Source organism: Panicum hallii, chromosome 3 (assembly GCF_002211085.1).
Source record: "Panicum hallii strain FIL2 chromosome 3, PHallii_v3.1, whole genome shotgun sequence".
NCBI classification, from domain to species: Eukaryota; Viridiplantae; Streptophyta; class Magnoliopsida; order Poales; family Poaceae; genus Panicum; species Panicum hallii.
This window is the reverse complement of record NC_038044.1, coordinates 4,812,418-4,834,292: the sequence shown is the minus strand read 5'-3', so window position 1 is coordinate 4,834,292 and position 21,875 is coordinate 4,812,418. Positions and strand designations below refer to the sequence as shown.

At 45.2% G+C, this 21,875-nt stretch overlaps 4 protein-coding genes and 1 pseudogene across 6 annotated transcripts; 3 read left to right on the top strand and 2 right to left on the bottom strand.

Moving 5' to 3' along the window:
• Positions 1-3,600: 3,600 nt before the first annotated feature.
• On the bottom strand, positions 3,601-8,257 carry LOC112884162 (probable lactoylglutathione lyase, chloroplastic). Its single transcript, XM_025949515.1, has 9 exons — positions 8,066-8,257; positions 7,743-7,959; positions 7,525-7,649; positions 7,353-7,417; positions 6,294-6,506; positions 6,166-6,213; positions 5,055-5,162; positions 4,829-4,969; positions 3,601-3,931 (listed from the first exon to the last, which is right to left on the bottom strand). Exons 1-9 carry the CDS (start codon positions 8,163-8,165, stop codon positions 3,887-3,889), a joined length of 1,062 nt encoding a protein of 353 aa, XP_025805300.1. The 5' UTR covers positions 8,166-8,257; the 3' UTR covers positions 3,601-3,886.
• Positions 8,258-8,603: 346 nt separating this feature from the next.
• LOC112884475 lies at positions 8,604-11,136 on the top strand. 2 transcript variants are annotated; one of them, XM_025949870.1, is made up of 3 exons: positions 8,604-8,817; positions 9,869-10,411; positions 10,517-11,136. In XM_025949870.1, exons 2-3 carry the CDS (start codon positions 9,997-9,999, stop codon positions 10,756-10,758), a joined length of 657 nt encoding a protein of 218 aa, XP_025805655.1. In that variant the 5' UTR covers positions 8,604-8,817; positions 9,869-9,996; the 3' UTR covers positions 10,759-11,136. The 2 variants fall into 2 exon arrangements, with proteins under 2 accessions (XP_025805655.1, XP_025805654.1); XM_025949869.1 differs by having other exon boundaries at positions 9,869-11,136.
• A 371-nt stretch (positions 11,137-11,507) lies between these two features.
• On the top strand, positions 11,508-14,167 carry LOC112884474 (2-hydroxy-6-oxononadienedioate/2-hydroxy-6-oxononatrienedioate hydrolase). Of its 2 annotated transcripts, XM_025949866.1 has the most exons (7): positions 11,508-11,718; positions 11,918-12,401; positions 12,497-12,830; positions 13,028-13,045; positions 13,130-13,228; positions 13,318-13,438; positions 13,637-14,167. In XM_025949866.1, exons 1-7 carry the CDS (start codon positions 11,583-11,585, stop codon positions 13,849-13,851), a joined length of 1,407 nt encoding a protein of 468 aa, XP_025805651.1. In that variant the 5' UTR covers positions 11,508-11,582; the 3' UTR covers positions 13,852-14,167. The 2 variants fall into 2 exon arrangements, with proteins under 2 accessions (XP_025805651.1, XP_025805652.1); XM_025949867.1 differs by lacking the exon at positions 13,028-13,045 and having other exon boundaries at positions 11,511-11,718.
• Positions 14,168-14,375: 208 nt separating this feature from the next.
• On the bottom strand, positions 14,376-16,854 carry LOC112884544 (acetyltransferase NSI). Its single transcript, XM_025949947.1, has 5 exons — positions 16,831-16,854; positions 16,227-16,694; positions 15,402-15,460; positions 14,998-15,054; positions 14,376-14,845 (listed from the first exon to the last, which is right to left on the bottom strand). The coding sequence occupies exons 1-5, from the start codon at positions 16,852-16,854 to the stop codon at positions 14,740-14,742; spliced, it is 714 nt and encodes a 237-aa protein (XP_025805732.1). The 3' UTR covers positions 14,376-14,739.
• Positions 16,855-16,929: 75 nt separating this feature from the next.
• On the top strand, positions 16,930-20,668 carry LOC112884543 (annotated as a pseudogene).
• The last annotated feature ends 1,207 nt before the right edge of the window (positions 20,669-21,875 follow it).

Below are 21,875 nucleotides of genomic sequence, written 5' to 3'. Positions count from 1 at the left end.
TGGTGTTCATGTTCTGTTTCATCCATCTTAATTGTCTTGAAGTATGCTGAATCAGCTAGTGCTGCAACTGTAACCATCTAACAGTAGTTTCTGTAAGTTCCACGTTCCTTTTTACCAGCTTTAGTGCCTAGTTGCTGGTGGGGGCGTGCAGTGTATTCAGTTACTTATCTGCTGTAGGTCATGATGGTTGTCTATGATCTTACTCCATAGTGTCATTTTTAAAAAGGGTTCCATGTGAACCATCATTCAGGTCGCATATAATATTATGATTTCTAGAGAGATGGCAATGGCTTATGATCCCTTAGAATCAGGCTTTATTTGCCTTGTATATGTCTGCCCCATTACAAGTTATGCTCCACTCTGCTCCTTTTGTGGTGCCTTTTTCTCCTTACTGGTGTCTGTTAGTTGGAGTGCATGTGGAGCACTGTCTATTTGTTCCAAGGAACCCACTTAAAATTCTGATTCTGCTCATGTTTCAGCTGAAAAGGCATCTTTCACTAACCCAAGTGAGCCTTCATCTGCACTTGTTTATCTCTTATAGGTTGCAGGTTGTCGCGTCCCAAGTGCCGAATTTGTTCGACAGCAAATGCTGCGGCGCGCATCGGCTGAGAGCGACGGATAGGATTTACAAGTCTCGCGGATTGGCAGCGTATGGAGCAATTCTGGGATCATATGGTATGGTTGTCCAACACTTGAATCCTGCTGTTTTCTAACCCTGAACTTGCCCGTGTAATTTATACAGCAGCAGCCAGTACCTTTGTAGGCTCTGGATTCCTTTGTTCCCTCCCTGGTGGTCCTGCGATGCCACCATGTCGGTATGATTATTGTAAACCTTTGCTTGATCTCTTTCTTAACCACTAAAGCCACGCATTAGGGCCTAGTTTAATGCCTTTGCGCTTCTTTTATGCTCCTGTATGCGGCGGTTTGCTCATTCCACATGTTTCCTTGTCTCCAGATTACTGCTCAGCAATGGGTGAAACCGTGAAAGCTTTTTGGACTTCTTCACTGCTTTCACTTTCACCTTTGTGGAGACATGGCTATGCGTGTTTTTATCGCCTAATTACAGCGATTACTACCAACCTTTTTCTTGTGCTGGGGAACCATGATTATCAAGTTGAGGCAAATGTCTCCACAAGTTCCAGTCTTGCAGGTCTACATCATTTCTGCTGCGTCTGCGTGCTACTGCACTCATGCGTATTGCATGTCTACAAATGCTGCCCCCTGCGAATGAATGAGATCAAGATTCTGTCTTCGATGAATTCATCTCTGCCTTTCAATTCAAGCCCTGTAGATTTTTCGCAGTTGACACCAACTACTCATGCGTGGGAATCTCCCATATTTTTGAAGGAAAACAAATGTTCCCAGCAATTCTGTAAATTCGGTGGTTTGAAGTTGACAGGAAACTGTATTTTTCTAGGCACGAAATACCATGCGGTTGAGTGTTGACCTGGCGTCATAACACTTTTTGAGACTGTCAGGTCTGGTATCAACTGCAAAGCAAAACATTTTGTAGCCAATGCTGAGCGTTACTGCGCAAGCTTGACCAGCATCGATCTTTGTCTCTTCTACCACTCGTGAGTCACCCGTTTGCCACCGTGGAAAACTAGTATGGGTCAAATTTACACGATACTTATCTTTCCATATCTGAAGTTGATGGAAATTTGTTAGTGCGGATTTGAAATCTTCCAGAATCTTGTCTCACTTTGATACAGTTGCCCCCAAAATATGTTCTATGAGATACTTTCTGCAACCTCAAAATTGTAGTTGTAGGTCAGAATCTGAATCTAGAAAAAGCAAGCACCAAATGGTCCAAATCCATTATTTTTTTTAAAAAAATAAAACAGCAGGAACAAATGGCCGGTAGTCCCTACTTTGCTTGGAGAACAGATTGAGATCCCCGGGCAGGCTTAAACAGCATGCACAGTGCTCAGACTCACTAAAGATTTATGCAAACCCATCATGTCATTTTTTTTTTCTTTTCCGGTCAAACGAAATAATAAGTGAAGGAGAAAGGGGGTGGGGTAGAAACGAAATTTTTATGGCCGTGGGCCCGCCGGTGGGCTTAGGACATAATGATGGAGGCATGGATGCAACGCACCCCACAGCCCATCGGGCCCGCCCGCCACCACCACCACCACCCCCCCGGTCCCCGCGGGAGGGCGGGCCCCGCGAGCGAGGTGAGAGAGAACCATGCATCCTACCGGTCCATGCTGATACTAGACCGACTCGCTGGTCGTGGGCCACCGGGAGACGCGGGCCCGCCGTGTCAGCGTGGGCGCACGGGTCACCTGCCGCCGTGGCGGGGCGAGCGAGCGATGGGCCATGCGCGCGAAGGGGCCCACGGTGAAGTGGAGTGTGGCTGCGGGTGGGGGGACACCCCCCACTCCCGTCCCTAACTCCGCGGGGCCCACCGCCGGGAAATAATGCGCCGCGCGGGCGCACCGGCACCCGCTTGACGCCATGCCCGCCCTGCTTCGACCGTATGACGGGTGGGACTGGTTGTACTTGGGCCCATCGTCAGTGGTCTTCGGGTCAGGGCGGAAAGAAAGCGTGTGGGTCGGACACCCGGCAAGGGTGGCTGGGCGGATGGCGACGCGGTCGGGGGTGGGGAGCAGAGCAGTGCGGGTGATGGCAACCGGGGAACTCCCCCCGGGAATGGAGCTCTCGCTGTCACTGGGCCCGGCCGACCCCTCTTCACGCCTTCAGCAGCAGACGCATCACTGGCGCCTGGCCATGAATGAGGAGGCTTTTATGAGCGAACGTGTGGGCGTTCTATTAATGCCCTTACTTACGCTCTATTATTGCTCTATCGTTTTAGAATTTTTAGATTTATTATATTTACTATGTATCTGGATATAACATAAGTCTAGATACACAGTAAAATTTATAAATTTAGAAAAATTAAAACGATCTAGATTTTGGAACAGATAAAGTAACCTTAAAATGTTTGTCTCTTCCTTTCCATGATTGAGAGAAGGCTATATTTGCGGTGATTTTATCTCTTTTCCAAGGGTAGGTCTTAGTCTCAGAGTTTGCTCTTCCCCTTTTCTTGAAACAGGTTGACGGACCATCATTGTCTCCAGTGGGAGGAAGTAGGAAAGGCTGATAATTTGAGCTAAATGATTCGATCGGTTCTAAATAGCCATGAGCCATGGCATAATCATCAGTTCATCTCATCGTTATCTACATATTTATAATGCTCACTCTTTTTTATAATTAATGGATTTTTAAGTAGGAACCGCCAGTTTGCTATAACTTGTATAAAGAACTCAACACGGGAAATCTACCAAATTCAGATATAAACCATCTAATTTGAGTTTGCTAGACTCGAATAACGAAAAAAATACCAAGCAGACACCAGTTGGGCTCTCTTCTTTTACAGCAACACTTGACCAAAAAACAGGACGAGAAAAAGAAACAGTGATGCGCTTCAGTTGGGCTTGCTCCACCAAACAAGGTCTGCTTCTTGTTGCGTTCACAGGCCCACAGGCCCGCCCTGAAACAAGAATTTTTTTTGGTCTACATGAATCATTTCATTGAAACTTCTGCATCCCAAAACCAAGCCCAGTACATGAAACCCTCATTAGGGATAACCAAAAGTCAAACAAGAAAACGATGCACGTCCTTGAGAATGAACTGTTAATGACAATAGTCTTCTGTGGAAAAATTGTACATATGATTTTACTGACAAAAACGGGTTGCGCACCTACATCGCTCCGGACGGTGAATCTATCAACTATCAATTGTGACGCCGTAGATTGGACGACCTATCTACAAACCTCAGTTCGAGGTGGTGGCTATTACAAAGATTTTGTGGTCATGCTCGGAATTCACAGGGAAAACCCCTCTGCTGTACCAAGTTGAGAGTTGAGACCTTCAGCAAAGCTCATTCTTCCAACTCCTTGAGAAAATCTATGTTATCAACAAACACCTGCAATATGTAAAGCAATGTTATCATTGGCTAGAATGTCATCAAGGAAAAGTGGAACACAAATTAAGTATTTCCAGTACTTAATATGTCTATATTTTCCTTCTAACAGATATACATTCAGTATGTAGTTTGGTTATATGATCAAATTGACTAAGTAACAGCAATTTTTTTTCTATTATCAAATAAACAAACTCAGTCCGAGAAATCAGCACTTAAAAATACACCATATCGCATAACTGTAAATCTAATTAGATTCAATCAATAACGTGGAAACACTATTTATAAAGCCTTGCACACGTTTGAATAATTAACCAAAGCAAAACAAGCTTTAAATACTTGAATATCAAGTTCATTTTTACCATTCCATGCAACACACTTGTACACTAACATGCTTCATAGAATCATAGGTTCGTTAGTTGCTTTGCCATAGTAACGAATTATTCGTAGTGAGCATAAACCAATGATCAAGAAAATCAACACTAAAGGTGAACACTACGCATGAAAGATTCAGGGAACACTATGTTTCTGGGTGGGTTGAATTTTGAAGCTCAGTTTAGAGCAAACCTAACAAGGTAACTTGGTCAAAGCTATGCTAATTCCACTTGACTGTAAGTAACTTTGCGCTTTTCTTCCTTATACGATATTACTTAATATGCACATCATCAAATGAAAAAAAAAGAATAGGTAGTCAATCAGTTTTGTTTATCCTGTTTTTATTACTGAAAGTGTGGACAAAAGACACTTTAAACTGCATCATAAGGAATCAGCTGGAAAGTTAGCACATATGCCACCTAAGAATAAATAGCATTTTGTAACAAACAAATTTCAGCATTCCCTCCCACAAAGAAAGGGTAAAAAGGTAGTTTGCCACTAAAAACAAGAGGAAAAGGCACATACCGTCTTCCATCCATCTGGATCTGCGCATGCAGTTATTTTGGTGTTAATGCCAGGTAATGGACCAGGTTCACGAGTAATTTGTCCACCATTTATTCGAATTACTTCTGCAGTCTTGTAGACATCATCAGTACTAATAGCAATCTGTAAGGAAATAACGAAACTCCATTAGTGCAGCAAGAGGAAAAAGGCCAATTGGACAACACCCAAACAATGAAAGAAAACGTACCTGTGCATAAGCATTTCCCTTATCATATTCCTTGACACCATAGTTGTAGGTCAACTCCAATACAGCATTTTTATCTTCTGGACCATATCCCATCATTGCAATTGTATACTAAAGTAAATAAACAACAGTTATTTTTTACAGTATGATGAATTACATGAGCAAATAGGTGTCACATATTAAACAACGATGATCTCATACGTATGCCATAGTAAATGACCAACTCAATGACGAGTATGAAAATTTTGATTTCAAAGTATTTTGAAACAGAGATGGAAGCTACTTGACATAATCACTGTGATACATCTCGTTGCAATTAGGCTGCACTCATACAAGGACAGAACACTGCTGGGTTTACAAAGACTGGGCTGGTTTTTTGGTCAAAGCTACAAGTGAAACAGCATAGGTGGATTAGGCTGGTTTCCAACAGGTTGGGGAGGAGAGGAATTAGCAGGCAGGTTACGTTAGACTGAGTGGTTTTGATGGGTTTGGATTATTTCTATTAAAAGGCCCCAATAACTTTGGAAGACTAGCAGTTATTTCTGGTGTCCAAACAAATAGTAAGTAAAAAGACTCAACAAAACAACACATCCGCTCCATCCAGTCCCAAGTCTCCAAACTACAAATGCCACCCAAGGCATTATGTAGCTTCACAATTTTCCCTCTAATGCAAGCTGAACTTCTTGTTTACAATTTGGACATCAATTGTACCAAGGATGTTTATTACCCCTTCCATGTTTAAGAATTTTAGTTATATACTGAATGCAAAAATTGAGGTAAAAACAGTGTCAGCAACCTTGACAGTGGCTGCTATTTAAAGCTTCAGATAGACCAGCATTTGCACATGCACCATAAAATGTGCCATGTCTTTGAAAAATAGGAATAATTAAACTACGAAAGAACTGCTTATACCAGAAGAATGAAGTAGAAAACAAAAACACCCACCAAGTACCAAGCTTGCAATCGTTGCTAACATTAGTATTACAATAAAGATTTGTAATCTAATTTCATCACAAACATGCTTAGAACGCAAGACTAAACATAGTGCAGAAAAGAAAGGGACAAAACAAAATGTAATGAGGTTCGTTCATAGGGTGGTTCAGAAGATACCAACCTTGTACTCAGGATTGTCTCGCTTGCGAAGAAGTTCCATGCCAAATGCCTTCATAAATATTACAAACTGAATTAATCACTCGTTTGAAAATTAGAAAAGGATATCAGTTCCAGTTCACGTCAAGTTACCTTCTCATAGAAATTGATAGCACGATCAAGGTCTCCCACTCGAAGCATTACCTGGCACAAAGGCTCAGGAGTGGGACCTCTTTCTATAAGCTCAAATTTGTAACCATCAGGATCCTCAATAAAGGCAATTACTGATTTCCCACCTTTGACAGGGCCTGGCTCCCTTGTTACTGTTCCTCCTTTTGCTTTAATAAGGTCCACAGTTTTTGCAACCTGCAATTTTCAAGCATTGAAACTCAAGGTGCCAAACTAGTTCATAATCAAGAGTCAAAAGGTAAAATAAATAACCAAAAATATTGCCAATGTATATATTTGAGTTCTTTCCAATAACCTGATTATACATCATGACTAGTTCAAGTGAAAAAATATGAGTGCCATGGTAGGAAGTTTCATGCCTTATGGATCGCAAAGAACATTTTATATTTATAAATACAAACTTATGCTTTATAAACATCTGCACATCTGCTATAGAAAAAATAATGAAATAAACACCTTCTATGCTTATCTATATTATAAGCTTCTTACTTTAATTTTTGACCAAACTGCCAACAGCCAAGCAAAGTGCCAAAGACCCTTTTATCTGTTAAAGCATTGCATTCTTGTACCATTTTATCTTTATGAATTCATTCGATAGAGATTAAGTACTGAGATTGGGAGTGAGTCTGCCAAATCTGATGGTCCCTAAAATAAACTGTATGGGATGTATAAGCACCCGACGCGAACCTATGTTATAGGTGCCAAAGTATGTGTCAGGAAAATGGTTACATAAATAATATTCAGAGAAGTGAGAACTCTTTGATTATACCTAGATGGGTTTGAGTGCCATATGATGATTACTTAACCAAATAAAGTTTAATTTTTTTCAAAGGCAACATAAATACAGGTTTGCATTTGGTGCTAAAGCAGTAAAGCTTGTGGCAAATATGAACTTGGGGTCACACCCTATCAAAGGAATCCATAAATGAAATCTTGATAGTTGTCTATGCAACATGGCTGGCTGAAGAAAAATAACATCATTACACTGCATCACCACAGAGCTGGATGTTTATATAAGCTTACATCGTCAACAGCAATCCCGAAATGGCCGAAACCAGTCCCGATGTCATAGCTCTCCACACCATAATCTGCCAGAAAAGATACCAGAGAGGTTCGATATGTTGATCGTAGTAGACGGTGCACATTATCTGAACGACAGAGATATGGTGAAGGTATCTTGGTAGAAGAAGCTTACTGTAAGTGAGCTCCACAACAAAATGCGAATCCTCAGGCCCGTACCCCAGAAAGGCATTGGTGTACCTCTCCTCTGGGATGTCCCTCTTCCGCAGCAGCTTCATGCCCAGGCACTCCGTGTAGAACCTGCAGGCAAAACGATAATCCCATTCCCAATTACACTGGAGCAAACAGCAGCGACCCAAAGCCATCGGCGACAAGCGCCGGGGTGTGTCCTACTTGATCGTCTTGTCGAGGTCGCCGACGCGGTAGACGACGTGGAGCAGGCGCCTCCGATCCTTCTTGACCCACTCCACGGCCTCCTCCTGGCTGACCGCCGTGCCGGCCGAGCCGCCGGGCTCCGCGCCGGCGCACAGCCCGCGCCTCGCCAGCCTCGCGGGCGCCCTCACCGCTCCTCCCACCACCCTTCCCCCGAACAGGCCCTCGCGCCGCGCCACTGAAACGACAGGAACCGCAAAAAACCAAGTGACGTCACACGGGGGACGGGGCAGCCTCCTCACTCGGGGGAAAAGAGCGCCAGAGAGCCGGCGACGGCTGCGTACCGGAGACCGCAGGGAGGCGGAGGCGGGAGGCCGCGAGGTGGAGCGAGGAGGAGGCGGCCGCGGCGGCGGCGAAGGGGAGGGGGAGGAGGAGGCGGGCCATCGTGGCGAGGGATTTGGGGAGGGAGGTGGGGCGAGGAACACGGGACGGTGGAAGGGGAGACTCCGAGAGGCCGCTCGCTCGCTCTATCCCCTGCCGTCCTGGTCGCGGCTTGGATCGGTCGGGGACTCGGTGGCGGTCAGTGTGCCTGCCAGGTGGGTCCGGTCACGTGAGGTCGCCGAGGTGGGGCTGGGGCCAGTGTGATGGCGTCAGGCTTTTGTTTCTTTCTCCAGAGATTTCGGCTTTTTTTTTTCCTTCTTGCCATTCGAGAGGATGGGCCCTGGCCCCAGGACTGCGAAAGGAGCCCAGGTCCAAGAAAGTTTGTTTCCTTTCCCGCCGCGCGGCGGGCGAGAGCCGGCCCAGCCCAACCGCGTGCCACAGTCCACGGATATGCATCCCGAATTGAACCCCCGCGTGCCACCTCATTCCTTCCATCGTACACAACCCAACCCCGACTTGTTTTTGGCTTCTCGTCTCTCCCCCCCGTTCGTTCGCGCCGGCGCGGAAAACAACTCGCGCCCAGCCCTAGATCCCATCCGTCTCCCGGTCCGTGCTCACCGCATCCTCCCTCGCCGCCGCCGCAGCTACGGCGCCACCACGCTGGCGTAGCCGGGATCCGTCCAGGCGTTCGATCGACTCCTCGTTCCCTTCGCTGGTAAGTAAACCCTAGGTTACTAGGGCGGGGTTTTGGTTTTTGGGTCTACCGTTGCCCGCGAATCCAAGCCTTTCTTCCTGATGAAGGGGCCCGCGCTTTCTTCCTGGGTTTGATGGATGGAGGGGCTCTCCCTTCCGCCCACTTTTCCGCAGATTTGTTTGATCCACCGCCGCGGGCGGAGTCCTAGTTGGAGTTTGTTTTCCGTTTTTTTTTTGGGAGAGAAAGGAGGTTTAGCTAGAATCCAATGCCTCATGTGGGCTCCGCTGTGCCATAGCATTTGCAGTTACGATTTTTGGGGGTCTAGCTGAATCTGCAATTTACCTGAAGCAGAGCTGCATATATGGAGAATGCATGTTCCTAGTTTGGAGAATTCGGAGTTTAGACCAATGGATTTTGCTTCTGCTCGAAATGAATTTTATCTCATCATCTAACCTGAACGCCACGTGATTTCGTTTCGTGTTTATGTGTGATGCACCATGTCTGTAGAACAGGTGTTAGCGGTCATGTTCATGCCTTAGCACATGGAGGTTTTCTTTTGGATATCCAGATGCTGATTGAGCATTTTATTATGCACTATAAGCTGTTTTGTATACTTGTAGTCGGTATTAGTTCTTAAAAGTGTATATCTATGTGCAACTGTATATCTGTAGTTCAACCCGGTGATGGGTGAATAGTTTGTTTCCCTTCTTATTGAGGCTTGAGGGGTCGTCCCTCATCTAAAGTGTTTTAAATGTGTGGAAGGGAATTTCAGTTATCCCAAAGGATGTAACATTTTTATTTAAGTTTTCGCAAGGAGCTTTTAATGCTTATGGCATATGTACCTACTTAACAGCGTTATACCTTGATTAAGAAAATACAGGCTTAATGAGCTTCTTGTTTGCGAGGTTCAGTTTTCATAGAGTTATGTTTATTGCTGATTAAGAAACACGTATCTTTTAGCATAATATCTAGTAGTATATGTAAACGCTCATATATTTTTCTTAGGTTCTGCATCTTTTGGTACCCTGAATTGTCTATGGTGTTAAGTTTTGTACTATCTGTTTTCTTGCAGGTTCTGGTACTCCACTGGTGTGTCAACATTGTTACTGAAATAATATCAGCGGGGTTTGACTGAGGAGCACAGTTTAAACTTCACTGTTGTGTCAACATTGTTACTGAAATAATATTGTTTTCCCTATCATGGGGTTTGAGTCCATATCACCTCTACCAGAAGATCATGCAGTGGATATAAGTGAGGTTGAAACCTCACAAGTTGTGAGCTGTGTTTCAACAGTCATAGAAAAGGTGGAAAAGAGCCAGAGCGAGAAACCTTTTCTGCTAATTCTTTTGGAAAATAAGGAAAACAAAGAATCCCTTGGTACAACTTGTGATCTTGATAATATTGCTGAGGCCATCACTCCTAGGCGAGATGCACTTGAATTGTCTATCTCAAGTGAGGCTCCAGATGACAGTCTTTCATTGGGCTGTGAGACACCACGTGAAAGCATCTTTGATCCTTTTGCTCCAGGACCAGATGTGGTGGCATGGGCACCAAAGAAGCAAGTGATTAGAGGTGCAGAAGTTACTTCCCGCCGGAAGCTAAATTTTGATTCAGGTGACTTTCCGGTTAAAAGGTTAAGTTTTGATTGGAGTGATTCTGAAGAGGAGGATGAATATCTCCAAGTGATTCAGAAGATGATCATTGATCTGTTTATTTCAGATGTTCCTCTTGATCGGCAGGAAGAATCTGAGAAGACCCTGATAGATTCAAGCCTATTTGAAAGCTGCAAGACACCTGATTCAAAGCCTCAACTTAATGGCATTGCATCCACATGCCCAGATGCACCTTTGAGACCATCTCATAAAGTGTTAAAACTCAGCCCAAGCATTTGCAGGAAGATTGACTTTGATGCGGTCAGTGATTCAGTGAGTCCAAGATCTTCAGTCATTAAAGAATATTGATGGGCATGCCCCTATCGATTGACAAGTAATGAGCTGTGCATTTTGGGACTGAATAAAACATCCTGATGATGCCCTGGGAGTGGCATTTGGTACAGTTGTTGGCTGCCTATCTCACAATCTCATGTATCAGTACCCAATGCCATTGTGGTAACTTAGCTAACCCTGGACCTCTAGGGATGATTGCTGATGTTAGAGAAGTAGCAAGCATTTTGGGTTATACATGTAATCTATTTTAATTTTCCGTAATTTTTTATTTTCTTTTGTAATTGGCCTAGTGGTGCCTCCTAGATTTATATGAGTACATGTGGTCTCTGACTGTGTGTTTTGTAAATCTTAATGTTAAATGACTAGTTCTGTCTTAATGAAGTAATTCACTCAGTCAGGTGCAGTTTCTTCGTGGTTAAATCCTTTTTTTTTCACTCGTCCATGGTTGAATTTCAGGTGGTGCAGTTCAGAGGCAAATACGTCCTTGATTAGTTTTATGCGAATGTATTATTTGTGAAGCATTTCCTTTAATTTTCCACTATACACGAATGTTGCCATCTCACATCTCAGCATATCAGCAACTAGCAACAGCAGAAACATTGTCGCTATTAGCAGGCTGCTCCCGCAAGTCAAATTCTGCGACAGCAACCCGATTATTGTCGTCATCCAAACATCATAATTTCTTTGAGATAATGCGCTAACAACGAACGGCTAGTTTTCGGACAAGTGGATGTGTGTGTGTGTGTGTGTGTGACTGCAGTGTGGGACCGAGAAAATCCCAGCACCTGTGCTCGCGGACAGCGGGCTTTCGTCTTCCCGCCGCCGGCCGGATCAATCTGATGCAGCTGCTACTTTCCCACCGGCCCCCACCCGCCGCCGCCCACCTCCGCGGCGCAGCGCCCGCCTGGACGCAGCAGCTTCGCGCGCGCCGGCGGGCCGGTCCTCCCCAAGCCTCCGCCTCCGCCGAGTTCCCGGGTACCTTTTCTCTTTATTTCTGATTTTATTTTCAATCTTTGGATAAAGGTGCTTAAATGGGCGTTTCCTCGGGCAAACTTTCTCAAATTTGCATTTCTTTTCCTCCCACCATGTGAGTTGCGAATTCATCCACGAAAAGATTGGACTTTCCCCTAGCAAGAACCCCAGCTTGACACTGCAGTATTAAACCCCTATGCAGGATCCGTTCCAGACGGCGCCCAGATGCCGCCCCGCCGGAGCCGTCGCCGGAGCGTGGCCGGCATCGACCAGGACGAGCTCCTCGACCCGGAGGCCCTCGCCGACCCGGACAGCAGCTTCTACGAGATTAACGGCGTCAGGCTCCACCACAAGGTGTGCAGCCATGAGGATGAGGACTCACCCAGCGACCAATCCTCGGATGCCACTGTCTCAGCAGCTAGCCAGAGCCGGATCAGCCTTCCCATACTTCTGCTGCACGGCTTCGGCGCGTCGGTGTTCTCCTGGAGCAGTGTCATGCGGCCACTGGCGCGCATTGCCGGTGCCAAGGTCCTTGCATTCGACCGGCCAGCGTTTGGGCTGACGTCCCGGGCCAACTGGTCTGGTGATGACAGCAAGCCTCTCAATCCGTACTCCATGGCCTTCTCTGTCATGGCCACATTGGCATTCATTGACTACCTCGGCGCTGAGAAGGCTGTCCTTGTCGGGTACTAGCACACTACGTTTTGCATCCTTCTTAAACTTGTGTCTGTGTATTGCTTTCTGTGATGAAATTGACAAATGCCATGATCTTGCTCTCCAGGCACTCAGCTGGCTGCCTTGTAGCAGTGGATGCATACTTTGAGGCGCCGGAACGGGTCGCTGCTCTTGTGCTAGTTGCACCAGCGATATTTGCGCCGAGGAAGGGAGTGAAAGATAGGGAAACAGGGGAACCGGGAGGGCAAAAGCAGAGTGTTCCCAATGATGCAAATTCATCTCTCAATCTCTTTGCTAGGATTCGGGAAGGATTTCTCGCGCTATGCAAGCACATTGCAGGGCTTGTTTCCAAGATGATAATGGCAATAAGAGGCGTAGTTCAAGCTTTATATGTTAAAGCTCTTGTTGCTTTTCTTCGATCATCCTTGGGTGTGATGCTGGTAAGGATTTGTTTATATATAGAGCTAATTGCTAATATTTAGGTAATGAAAAGTACCTTTGCTAGGTTATTTTTATTAGATTTACCGGTTCAAATTGTCAGAATTCAGAATTCAATTTGTTTACACTTACGCAACTATAGTGTTGGCTTGCTTTTGTTTGCGCAAACTGACATAATCCTAAATGTGCACAAGAGAAGATGTTTACTCAAACTGAGGTGTGTTATGTTGATATGTGAATGTAATAATTTATGCATCCAAAACTTTGCCCCATTCTTCCTGATTGGACTTTGGTGTCCTAGGTAAGATGGGTCATGGATAAATTTGGAATACTAGGCGTCCGAAATGCATGGTATGACGCAAGCAAAGTAACTGATCATGTCATACAAGGGTACACAAAGGTTAGATTCTACGCCACAATTTAGAAAACTCTCAGTTATCATATATTTAATCATGATGTAATATGTACAAGCTCTGCTGGCCTTTTCAGCCTCTAAAATCCAGGGGTTGGGAGACTGCTCTTCTGGAGCACACCATATCCATGATAACAGATTCTGCATCAGCGACTAGAGTACCAGTTTCAAAGAGGCTTTCTGAGATCTCATGCCCAGGTTATTCAATTAATTTTCTTTGAGGGTACACAATTACGAGAAACTAGGTCTACTACTCAACTAAAATATTTGGTAGTATATCTTTCTGAAGGAAACGTTTTGGAAAAAATTTCGATAAGGCATTGGGATAATGTAATATGAGATTCATAAACAACTTGATCCTGAATCCTGAAAATTGTATTTGTCTTATCATTCCAGTGCTAGTGGTGACCGGCGATACTGACCGCATTGTTCCTACTTGGAATGCGGAGCGTGTAGCACATTCTATACCTGGAGCAAGCTTTGAGGTGATCAAGAGTTGTGGGCACTTGCCCCAGGAGGAAAGACCTGAAGAATTCCTGTCAGTCATTGGAAGGTTTCTACGGACAGTGTTCGGAACTCCAAATGAGCAGGTGGTCCAAGCAGCTGTATGATGCATTATGTTGATCCATACATGCAAACACAGATTTGTGGATTGGAGATACGAAGGGAAATACAGTAAAGCAAAAGAACCACTGAAGATGGGTAAGCTGTAATTGTGGGAAATTTAGGGGTCCAATTGGAATTTATTGCATCATAAGGTTTGTTAGAATAACTGATCTGTATAAGTATTAACCTCCCTTAAATCTTGTATATACACTTAGAAATGTGCATTACATCTAGCTTGATTAAGCAATCTTATTGGTTCATCCTTCTACCATTATTGGTAGAAGCAGCACACTAATTAATCTTGGAGAAATTGCAGTGCCAGCAAGGGCTTATTTGATTGGGATCCCTGAATCCTGTTCCAAACCGTTAATAATAGAAAAATAAATTTGAATCAAATCTCAGAAATTTTGTAGAGTAGCACCTCATCTTAACACCCACTTTACACACACCAGGAACATATAAAAGCTTAAAGTTCCCTTCGTTTCATATACTATTTGTTCAATTATATTTGCGAACAGATGTAAAAATGTCCTAAAAATTTGTTGAACTGGTAAATATTTGAATCAGTAGAAACATTCAGTTTATACACATGTATCTCTCGAATTACAGTATGTTTTACAGCCAGTGGTAATTTGAAGTTTTAAACAGATGTTGAGCTGAACACTGAAAAATGCCTATCTTGCACACATATTAATATGATATACAATGGCTTCTCCAAACTCATCTTGTGGTTACTCCCTCCAAATCTCCAATAGGTGGGCAAACTGAGATCACTGACATCTCAAGATACCCATTTTGCTGGTAGTAGTGCTTTCAAACAGCAAGAGTAAACACCAACAGACAAGCCATCGTGTCGACCAATCATTGCAAATTGGCGATTCTCTGTATGTACTCTATTTGTGCGTGTTTTTATTATACAGCATTTGCACGTTTCTGGTATACAACATTGTTGTTGAACCCATCATATCATCACCAAAACCACAAGCTTCAAAAAACGACCTGCAAGAGGCACCAAAATGAATAAACATCATCGTGCAACGGTGAAGATTAAGAGATCCACATCTTCACATTTACTGATAATGATATGCCATTAAAGATGCAAATAACAATGAAATTCATGCGACATCTACCAATTTAGATGAATGCCATACCTCTCCTTTTCTGTACATAATGCGGAAATGTCATATATACCTCTGCTATGAAGTACGCTGCAGATATTTTTCCAGCAAAAGACAATTAGATGAAGCTCTAACTTTGGGCCAGAAATCAATTTATTACAGGTTACAAGTATTTTTACTGATCAATGAAGTATTTCACATCAAACATGTTTGCATGTTATCTTATGATTAGTTGATTCGGAGATCCATTTATTATTGGTTGAACACATAATATGGGTAGAAAATCTCTCTGCATCTGTAGGCTAACGGCCAACTGTGCTGCTAATAGCAACTGTAATAGGAACATGATGCACTGATTGTCTGGTGCTGCTAGTTTGCATATTCTACTTGTATGATCATATATATAACAATTTTTACAATAAATTCAAGTAAGTTACCTTGTAATTTTGTCCACTATTTTTTGGCCAATTCCTCTCCTCTGTAGTGATGGATGTACCTGAAAGTCACTGAAGATAGTCATATGAACACATGCGACAGGGCTATAAGTTTTTCTTCCCTTTCCAGGAATAGAAATAGGAGATATAAAAGCTAGGTTGACGGACCGTACTCGAACACAAACATTACACACTTTGATGCTTAGCATTCCATTGCAATCCATTCAAACTTTCAAACACACTTGCCAAGTTGCACTGAATGCCACAAAAGAAATTTTCATCACAAATGCACAAGAAGAGCACACACAGTTGGTTCATTTGTAAAATATAACTGACTATTAACATATGAGCACAGAACGAAGTGCATCAGCATTGTAAGATGTACATGCTATTCCGGTGTTCCCCATCAATGCAAAAAGTTTATTCTTCTTTACTTCATTCTCTAGTCAAAGGTGTAACCTGAATTGTAGTTAAAATCTCTCTCGTAATATAACATTGCGACAGAACCAATGTTTCTTTCTATTTGCAATGCAGTTGAGCGTGAGAGATTTCTACTATACTTGCTAAGGAACTGCAGCCTTGTATTCTTAGTTGGATTAATAGATGAAATCTGCTACCCGTTCCAAGGTACCAGTTCGATCATCCATCAGAAACTAATGAGAATCCAGAAATGTCTTCATGAATTCCAATTATCAGAATCTTTGCAAGTGTAAGAATATGCTAATGCCTATCAAGAACTGAATAGAAAAGGAGGAGCTTCACAAGTTTCTGCGCACGGAATCAGGGAGCGTCCCCATTGCCTATTCACTGCAGGAGATCGAAGATTACCACGACGTCATGGACCGAGGCAGTGAGCCCGAGGTCGGAAACGGCGCGCCCGAATCCGACAAGCCGCTGCTCCCCCTGCCGCCCTAGCCCGAGGTCCAAGCCCAGTCCCAAGAACCTCTGTTCCTCCCCCTCCCCTTCCCCGGCGTCCGTCAAGTACCTGGCGCCGCAGAAGACGGACACGACGATGAAGCTGTGCGCGATCGCCGTCCGCAGCTTGCCGAGGTCGACCGGCTCGACGGGGGAGGCCGGCGCAGCCGGCGAGAGGCGCAGCGCGCAGGAGTGGGCGCAGGCGAGCATGAGGGCCTGGAGGTGGGCCGGGTCGACGAGGGCCGGGTCCATGGAGATGGAGATGGGCAGCGGGGCGCGGGCTCTCGGGTTGATGGGCTTCGGGGTCGGGGAGAAGAGGGCGAGGGTGGTGAGGCGCGCGACCTTGGCGGAGGCGGCTGACGATAACAAGGAGGCGGAGCACTAATGTTCACTCAAATCCGAGCCATTAATTTTTTATGGACCCTTCGGAGAATACGAGAATGGTGCATTTAACTCTTTTCTTTTAAAAAACAAAGATGGATGCTTAAAAGGATTCATCCACCGTTTCAGGACACACTGAAGCTCGAAGAAGCAGCCCCATGTTAAAATGCAGAAAAAAAAACTAACTTTTACACAAACTACTCCACAAATATGCCTTTTACTCAGGTTACTTCAGATGACCGGCCACGGACCACAGTCAAATCAACCAACCATTCTTCCGTCCACGAAACTGCACTGTTCTTGAGGCTAAAGCTGCCGTTAAGTCCGGCTATAATGACTAGAAAGAATAATTATTATAATATTTAATCCGCTAAAATCGGTTATACCTCATTAAACACCTTCTATAATCCACTAAATATCATAATAGCAGCTTTGCCGCTAAAAATATCATAATAGCAGCTTTGCCGCTAAACATCTTATCTAGCTGTTTAGGGCCTGTTCGGATCCAATGGAAAGAGAAAGAGAAAGTGCAAAATTTTTGCTCTTTTGCACTTTTTTTTGCACTTTTGGATCCAAACACCCCAAAGTGCAAAAGGGCAAATGCTACCGTAATTTTGCTAATTATGGATTAATTAGGCTTAATAGATTCATCTCGTCATTTAGTCCTCATCTATGTAATTAGTTTTTTAATTAAACTATATTTAATACTTCTAATTAGCGTCTAAACATCTGATGTGACAGGAGCAAAAATTTTACCATTTACCCTTTTACCATTTGCCCTTGGATCCGAACAGCACCTTTAACACCATAACGTTTACACACCACACCTTGGTCACGCGGCGGCCCAGGAAAGCCCACTGCTTTTCTCCCCGTCTCGCCGGCGTTGCCGCGGCCTTTCTCCTTGCCGCCCTCCATGCGCCGCTGCCCGCCCTTGCTCAAGAGGAACCGCCGCCGTGGCTTCTGTGCGGCTCCGACAACAGTGGCACCTACACCGAGAGCAGCACCTACGAACCCAACATCAACCGGCTCGCCACCACCCTCCCGAGGAACGCCTCCTCCAGCCCGGTCCTCTACGCCAGCGACAGCGCCGGCTCCGTCCCGGACCGCGTCCGCGCCCTCGCCGCCTGCCGCGGCGACTCCACCGCCGCCACCTGCGAGAGCTGCGTCGCCGCCGCCTTCCTCGGCGCGCAGCGGCGGTGCCCGCTCGCCAAGGACGTCCTCATCTTCGACGGCCTCTGCCAGCTCCGCTACTCCAACCGGATGTTCTTCCGGGACCGGGACAACTTCGTCACCACGCGCCGCGTCGTGGGGTCCCCGATCGGCAACCCGACGAAGATGGCCGCGTTCGACGCCGCCGTGCGCCTGCTGGTCAACGCCACCGCCGACTACGCCGCCGCCGGGAACTCGTCCAGGAGATTCGCCACCGAAGAGATGGGCTTCGATGGCGATGAGAGCAGACGCCACCCAAGGATCTACGCGCTGTCGCAGTGCACGCCGGACGGCAGGGTGGACAACTGCCGGAGCTGCCTTAGCCTAATTGTCGGTGAGCTGCCCAGGTATTTCAGCGGGAGGAACGGTGGGGGGATTTTCGGCACCTGGCGCATCTTTCCGGTATGGGGTGTATCCTTTCTTCTCCGGCCAACCGCTGCTGCAGCTCCCCACGTACGTGGCGGCGTCGCCGGCGCCCGCACTTGCGCTACCGGCGACTACAAGTCAAGGTAATAAGTAGAACAAATCGACAGCCATTTTCCCATCAGTACCGTACCACTGATTATATATAACTTCTATAGGAGGTAAATATATCATAATTTAGTACTTCATATCTGTAATAAACATATTTAAAAGGTACGTACTGATAATTGAAATTCAAAATGTTTTATTAAAGCATCAGAAATTCACTTTTCATTGGAAAAATGCATACTTCATTAAGTTAAAGCTCTTACAAAGACTCGTCTCGTACGAAATTTGCGGCCTTTATTTTGCAAGGCAAGGCAAGAAACAAGACAGGTAAAGTCCTATCAATTATTGTGATGCCTACAATTGCTGCACTGCTGGCCATAACCGTGATATGCTTTTGGAAAAGGAGGAGAAGATCACTAGCACCATATTTTCGACCTTGTGAGTCCACTTAACCTTTTCAAATTATGAAATGAAAGAAAGTCAAATAACGAATTCAGTAGACAGAGACTTGCAGCACAACAAGATGGGCTGATTTAGCAGAATTTCACCCCTTGAAAATTTAAGCCGTATAGTCTTACTTTGCATCATTGCGTACTTGTCTTCCAACAGACTCAGCCAGTTCAGATGATATTCAAGGAGCTGATATGCTACTTCTCGATCTGTCAACATTGCGAGTTGCTACAAATGACTCTGCCGAAAGCAAAATTGTCGGTAAAGGAGGGTTGGTATGGTTTATAAGGTGCACACATCAAACCGTTTGTATCTTTATTCCACATGTATCTTTGTTTGTTACAATAACTTTCCGATTGTTAAGTATATTTTCATGGACGGGGAGTCCTACCAGATGGTCAGGAAATTGCGGTTAAAAGGCTGTGTCAGAGTTCTAGACAAGGAATCGGAGAGCTGAAAAGTGAGCTTGTTTTGGTCGCTAAGCTTCACCACAAGAACCTTGTGAGGCTTGTTGGTGTTTGCTTGCAAGAACATGAGAAGATACTTGTATATGAGTATGTGCCCAATCGAAGCCTTGATACCATTCTTTTTGGTAAATCTCTTTTACCAGTAGTAGTTTTCAAAGTTTTGATACCGTTATATTAATTTGTTAGGGCAAAAATGCTGCCAAAGCTTGACTACAATCAATATATATAATGTTAGTTCTTTTTTGAAAATAGAGTCTGAAAGGAATAAGGAGCTAGATTGGGGAAAGAGACTCAAGATTATCCATGGCATCGCGAGAGGCTTACAATACCTCCACGAAGATTCTCAACTGAAGATAGTTCACCGGGATCTGAAAGCAAGTAACATTCTACTGGACTCTGACTACGTACCTAACATCTACGACTTTGGCTTAGCGAAAAATTTTGGTGGAGACCAATAAAAAATTGTCACTCATCGTATCGCTGGGACATAGTAAGTGTGCCTTCAGCTGATATTAGAAATGATGATCAGGCTGTAATAAAGTTATGCTCTTGTCACAGTGGATACATGGCACCCGAATACGCCATGCGTAGTCTGTATTCGATCAAGTCGGACGCGTTCAGCTTCGGCGTCTTGGTTCTAGAGATTGTTACTGGGAGAAGCAGCACTGGCTTATATGACAGCGAACAAGCCTTGAATCTTGTGAGTGTTGGAGACGATAGCTAGCTGGTGAAGTAATCTTGTTGCAGCTAGCTGAAAATTCTTGTCGTAACACTCGATCGGCTTGTGCAGGTGTGGGAGCACTGGAGCAGGGGAGATGTGGTCCGGTTGGTCGACCCATCGCTAGGCGACCATCCTCCCATCGAGCAGACGCTGAAGGTGCATCCACATCGGGCTGCTGTGTGTTCAGAGCAAACCTGCAGGCAGGCCGATGATGTCGTGGGTGAACGTCATGCTCAGCAGCAGCACGGTGCGTATCCCTCCTCTCTCTTCCAGGCCAGCCTTCTGCCCGGATGATGGCAGCTCCGGTGCGTCACCGGCAGCGTCGATCACGGAGCTCATGCCGAGATGAGTCTGAAATCCTGACTGTTGACGCGAGTCCCAGTCCACGATCGATATGGTACTGCAGGAAACCAGAGCGCACACCAGCGTTTAACAGACAGCGTGGCGCAGGTCAGGTCCGAGAAGCATTTATGCATGTTGATGCAAGGGGTCGTTGGCCTTGGTACCCTTCTGCCAAACGTCCGTGATCGATGAACACTTGAACTCTTCTGCCAAACGTCGTCCGTGATCCGTATCCACTAACGTGCGACCTACATGCGTAATGTGCATGACGTAGCCGTCTGAGCTTAAGGTGGGCCCATGAACAGTTAAAAGAGATCAACACCGTACAGCAACATGCCCCCCCCCCCCCCCCCCACAGGGAGTGGAAAACACGCTGCCTAGCCTTGGCAACCACTAACCGAATATCGCTGGAAGAAAGGGAGAGCATCCAGCGTTCGGCGTTTCCTCGTTTGCCGCGTGGCTTCTGTGCTGTGTTGATAGCCAATCGCGCCGTTGCGTGCTATCTCTCTAGCATTGCTGGCCGCGTGTGCAATTGCATGCATCAAATCGGACGTTTCTCGATCGCCGCCGTTTCGCACCGCATGCGCCAGCGGATCATCGTCCTTCGGGGTCCCTCGCATCGGCCTGCTAACGGGGCTGAACCTACTCCTTACCCGCCCCATGCTAATACTTATACAGATCTAATGGCAATCCACCTTAACCCAAAAACTCAAGTAAATAACCCACCTCGCTCCGTCTCATTTGATGCTTAAATCCATGGGTATCCGCTCTTAACGTAGGCCCACGTGTTGATCTAGCCACACTACTTTGCACACGGAGTAGCTGCTACTTATACTAAGTCATCTCCAACAAATTTAAATCAATTTAAAAAATTTATATTGTGAATGCCAGATTTTATTTCCAAGGTTCAGCTCTTGACGTGGGGCCCACGTGTAGTTCTAGCCACATTATTTTGTAGAGAGTAACTACCAGTCATACTAAGTTATCTCTAACAAATTTCAATCAGTTTTGATAAAATTTTATAATGTGAACATGCGATTTTATTTTTAGGGTCCGGCTCTTGACATGGGGTCCACGTGTAGGTCTAGCCACACTGCTTTGCACAGAGTAGTTGCCATTATACTGAGTCATCTCCAACAAATTTTAGTCAATTTTGATAAAATTTTATGGTTTGAACACATGGTTTTTAATTTCGGAGTCCGGCTCTCAACGCAGGACCTACATTTATATATAGTCTACAAAGTATCCATTTCAACCCACCCCAGCCCACTCCAACCCGCATTTATATAGAACCCGCTCCGCGCCGCCCCATTACCTAATACAACCCATTTTGACCCATCCAAACACACTCCATGTCAAAATTCACCCCATAAAACCTATTTCAACCCACCCCACTAGCAGGCCTACCCTCGCAAAGTTGCAGTTGCGGCGCCACCACAGCTGCAAGTCAAACCCACGGCCATCCTGCTCCTATCCCGACCTATAACCTCATTCCTCCATTTTTTCCAATCTTTCTTCGTT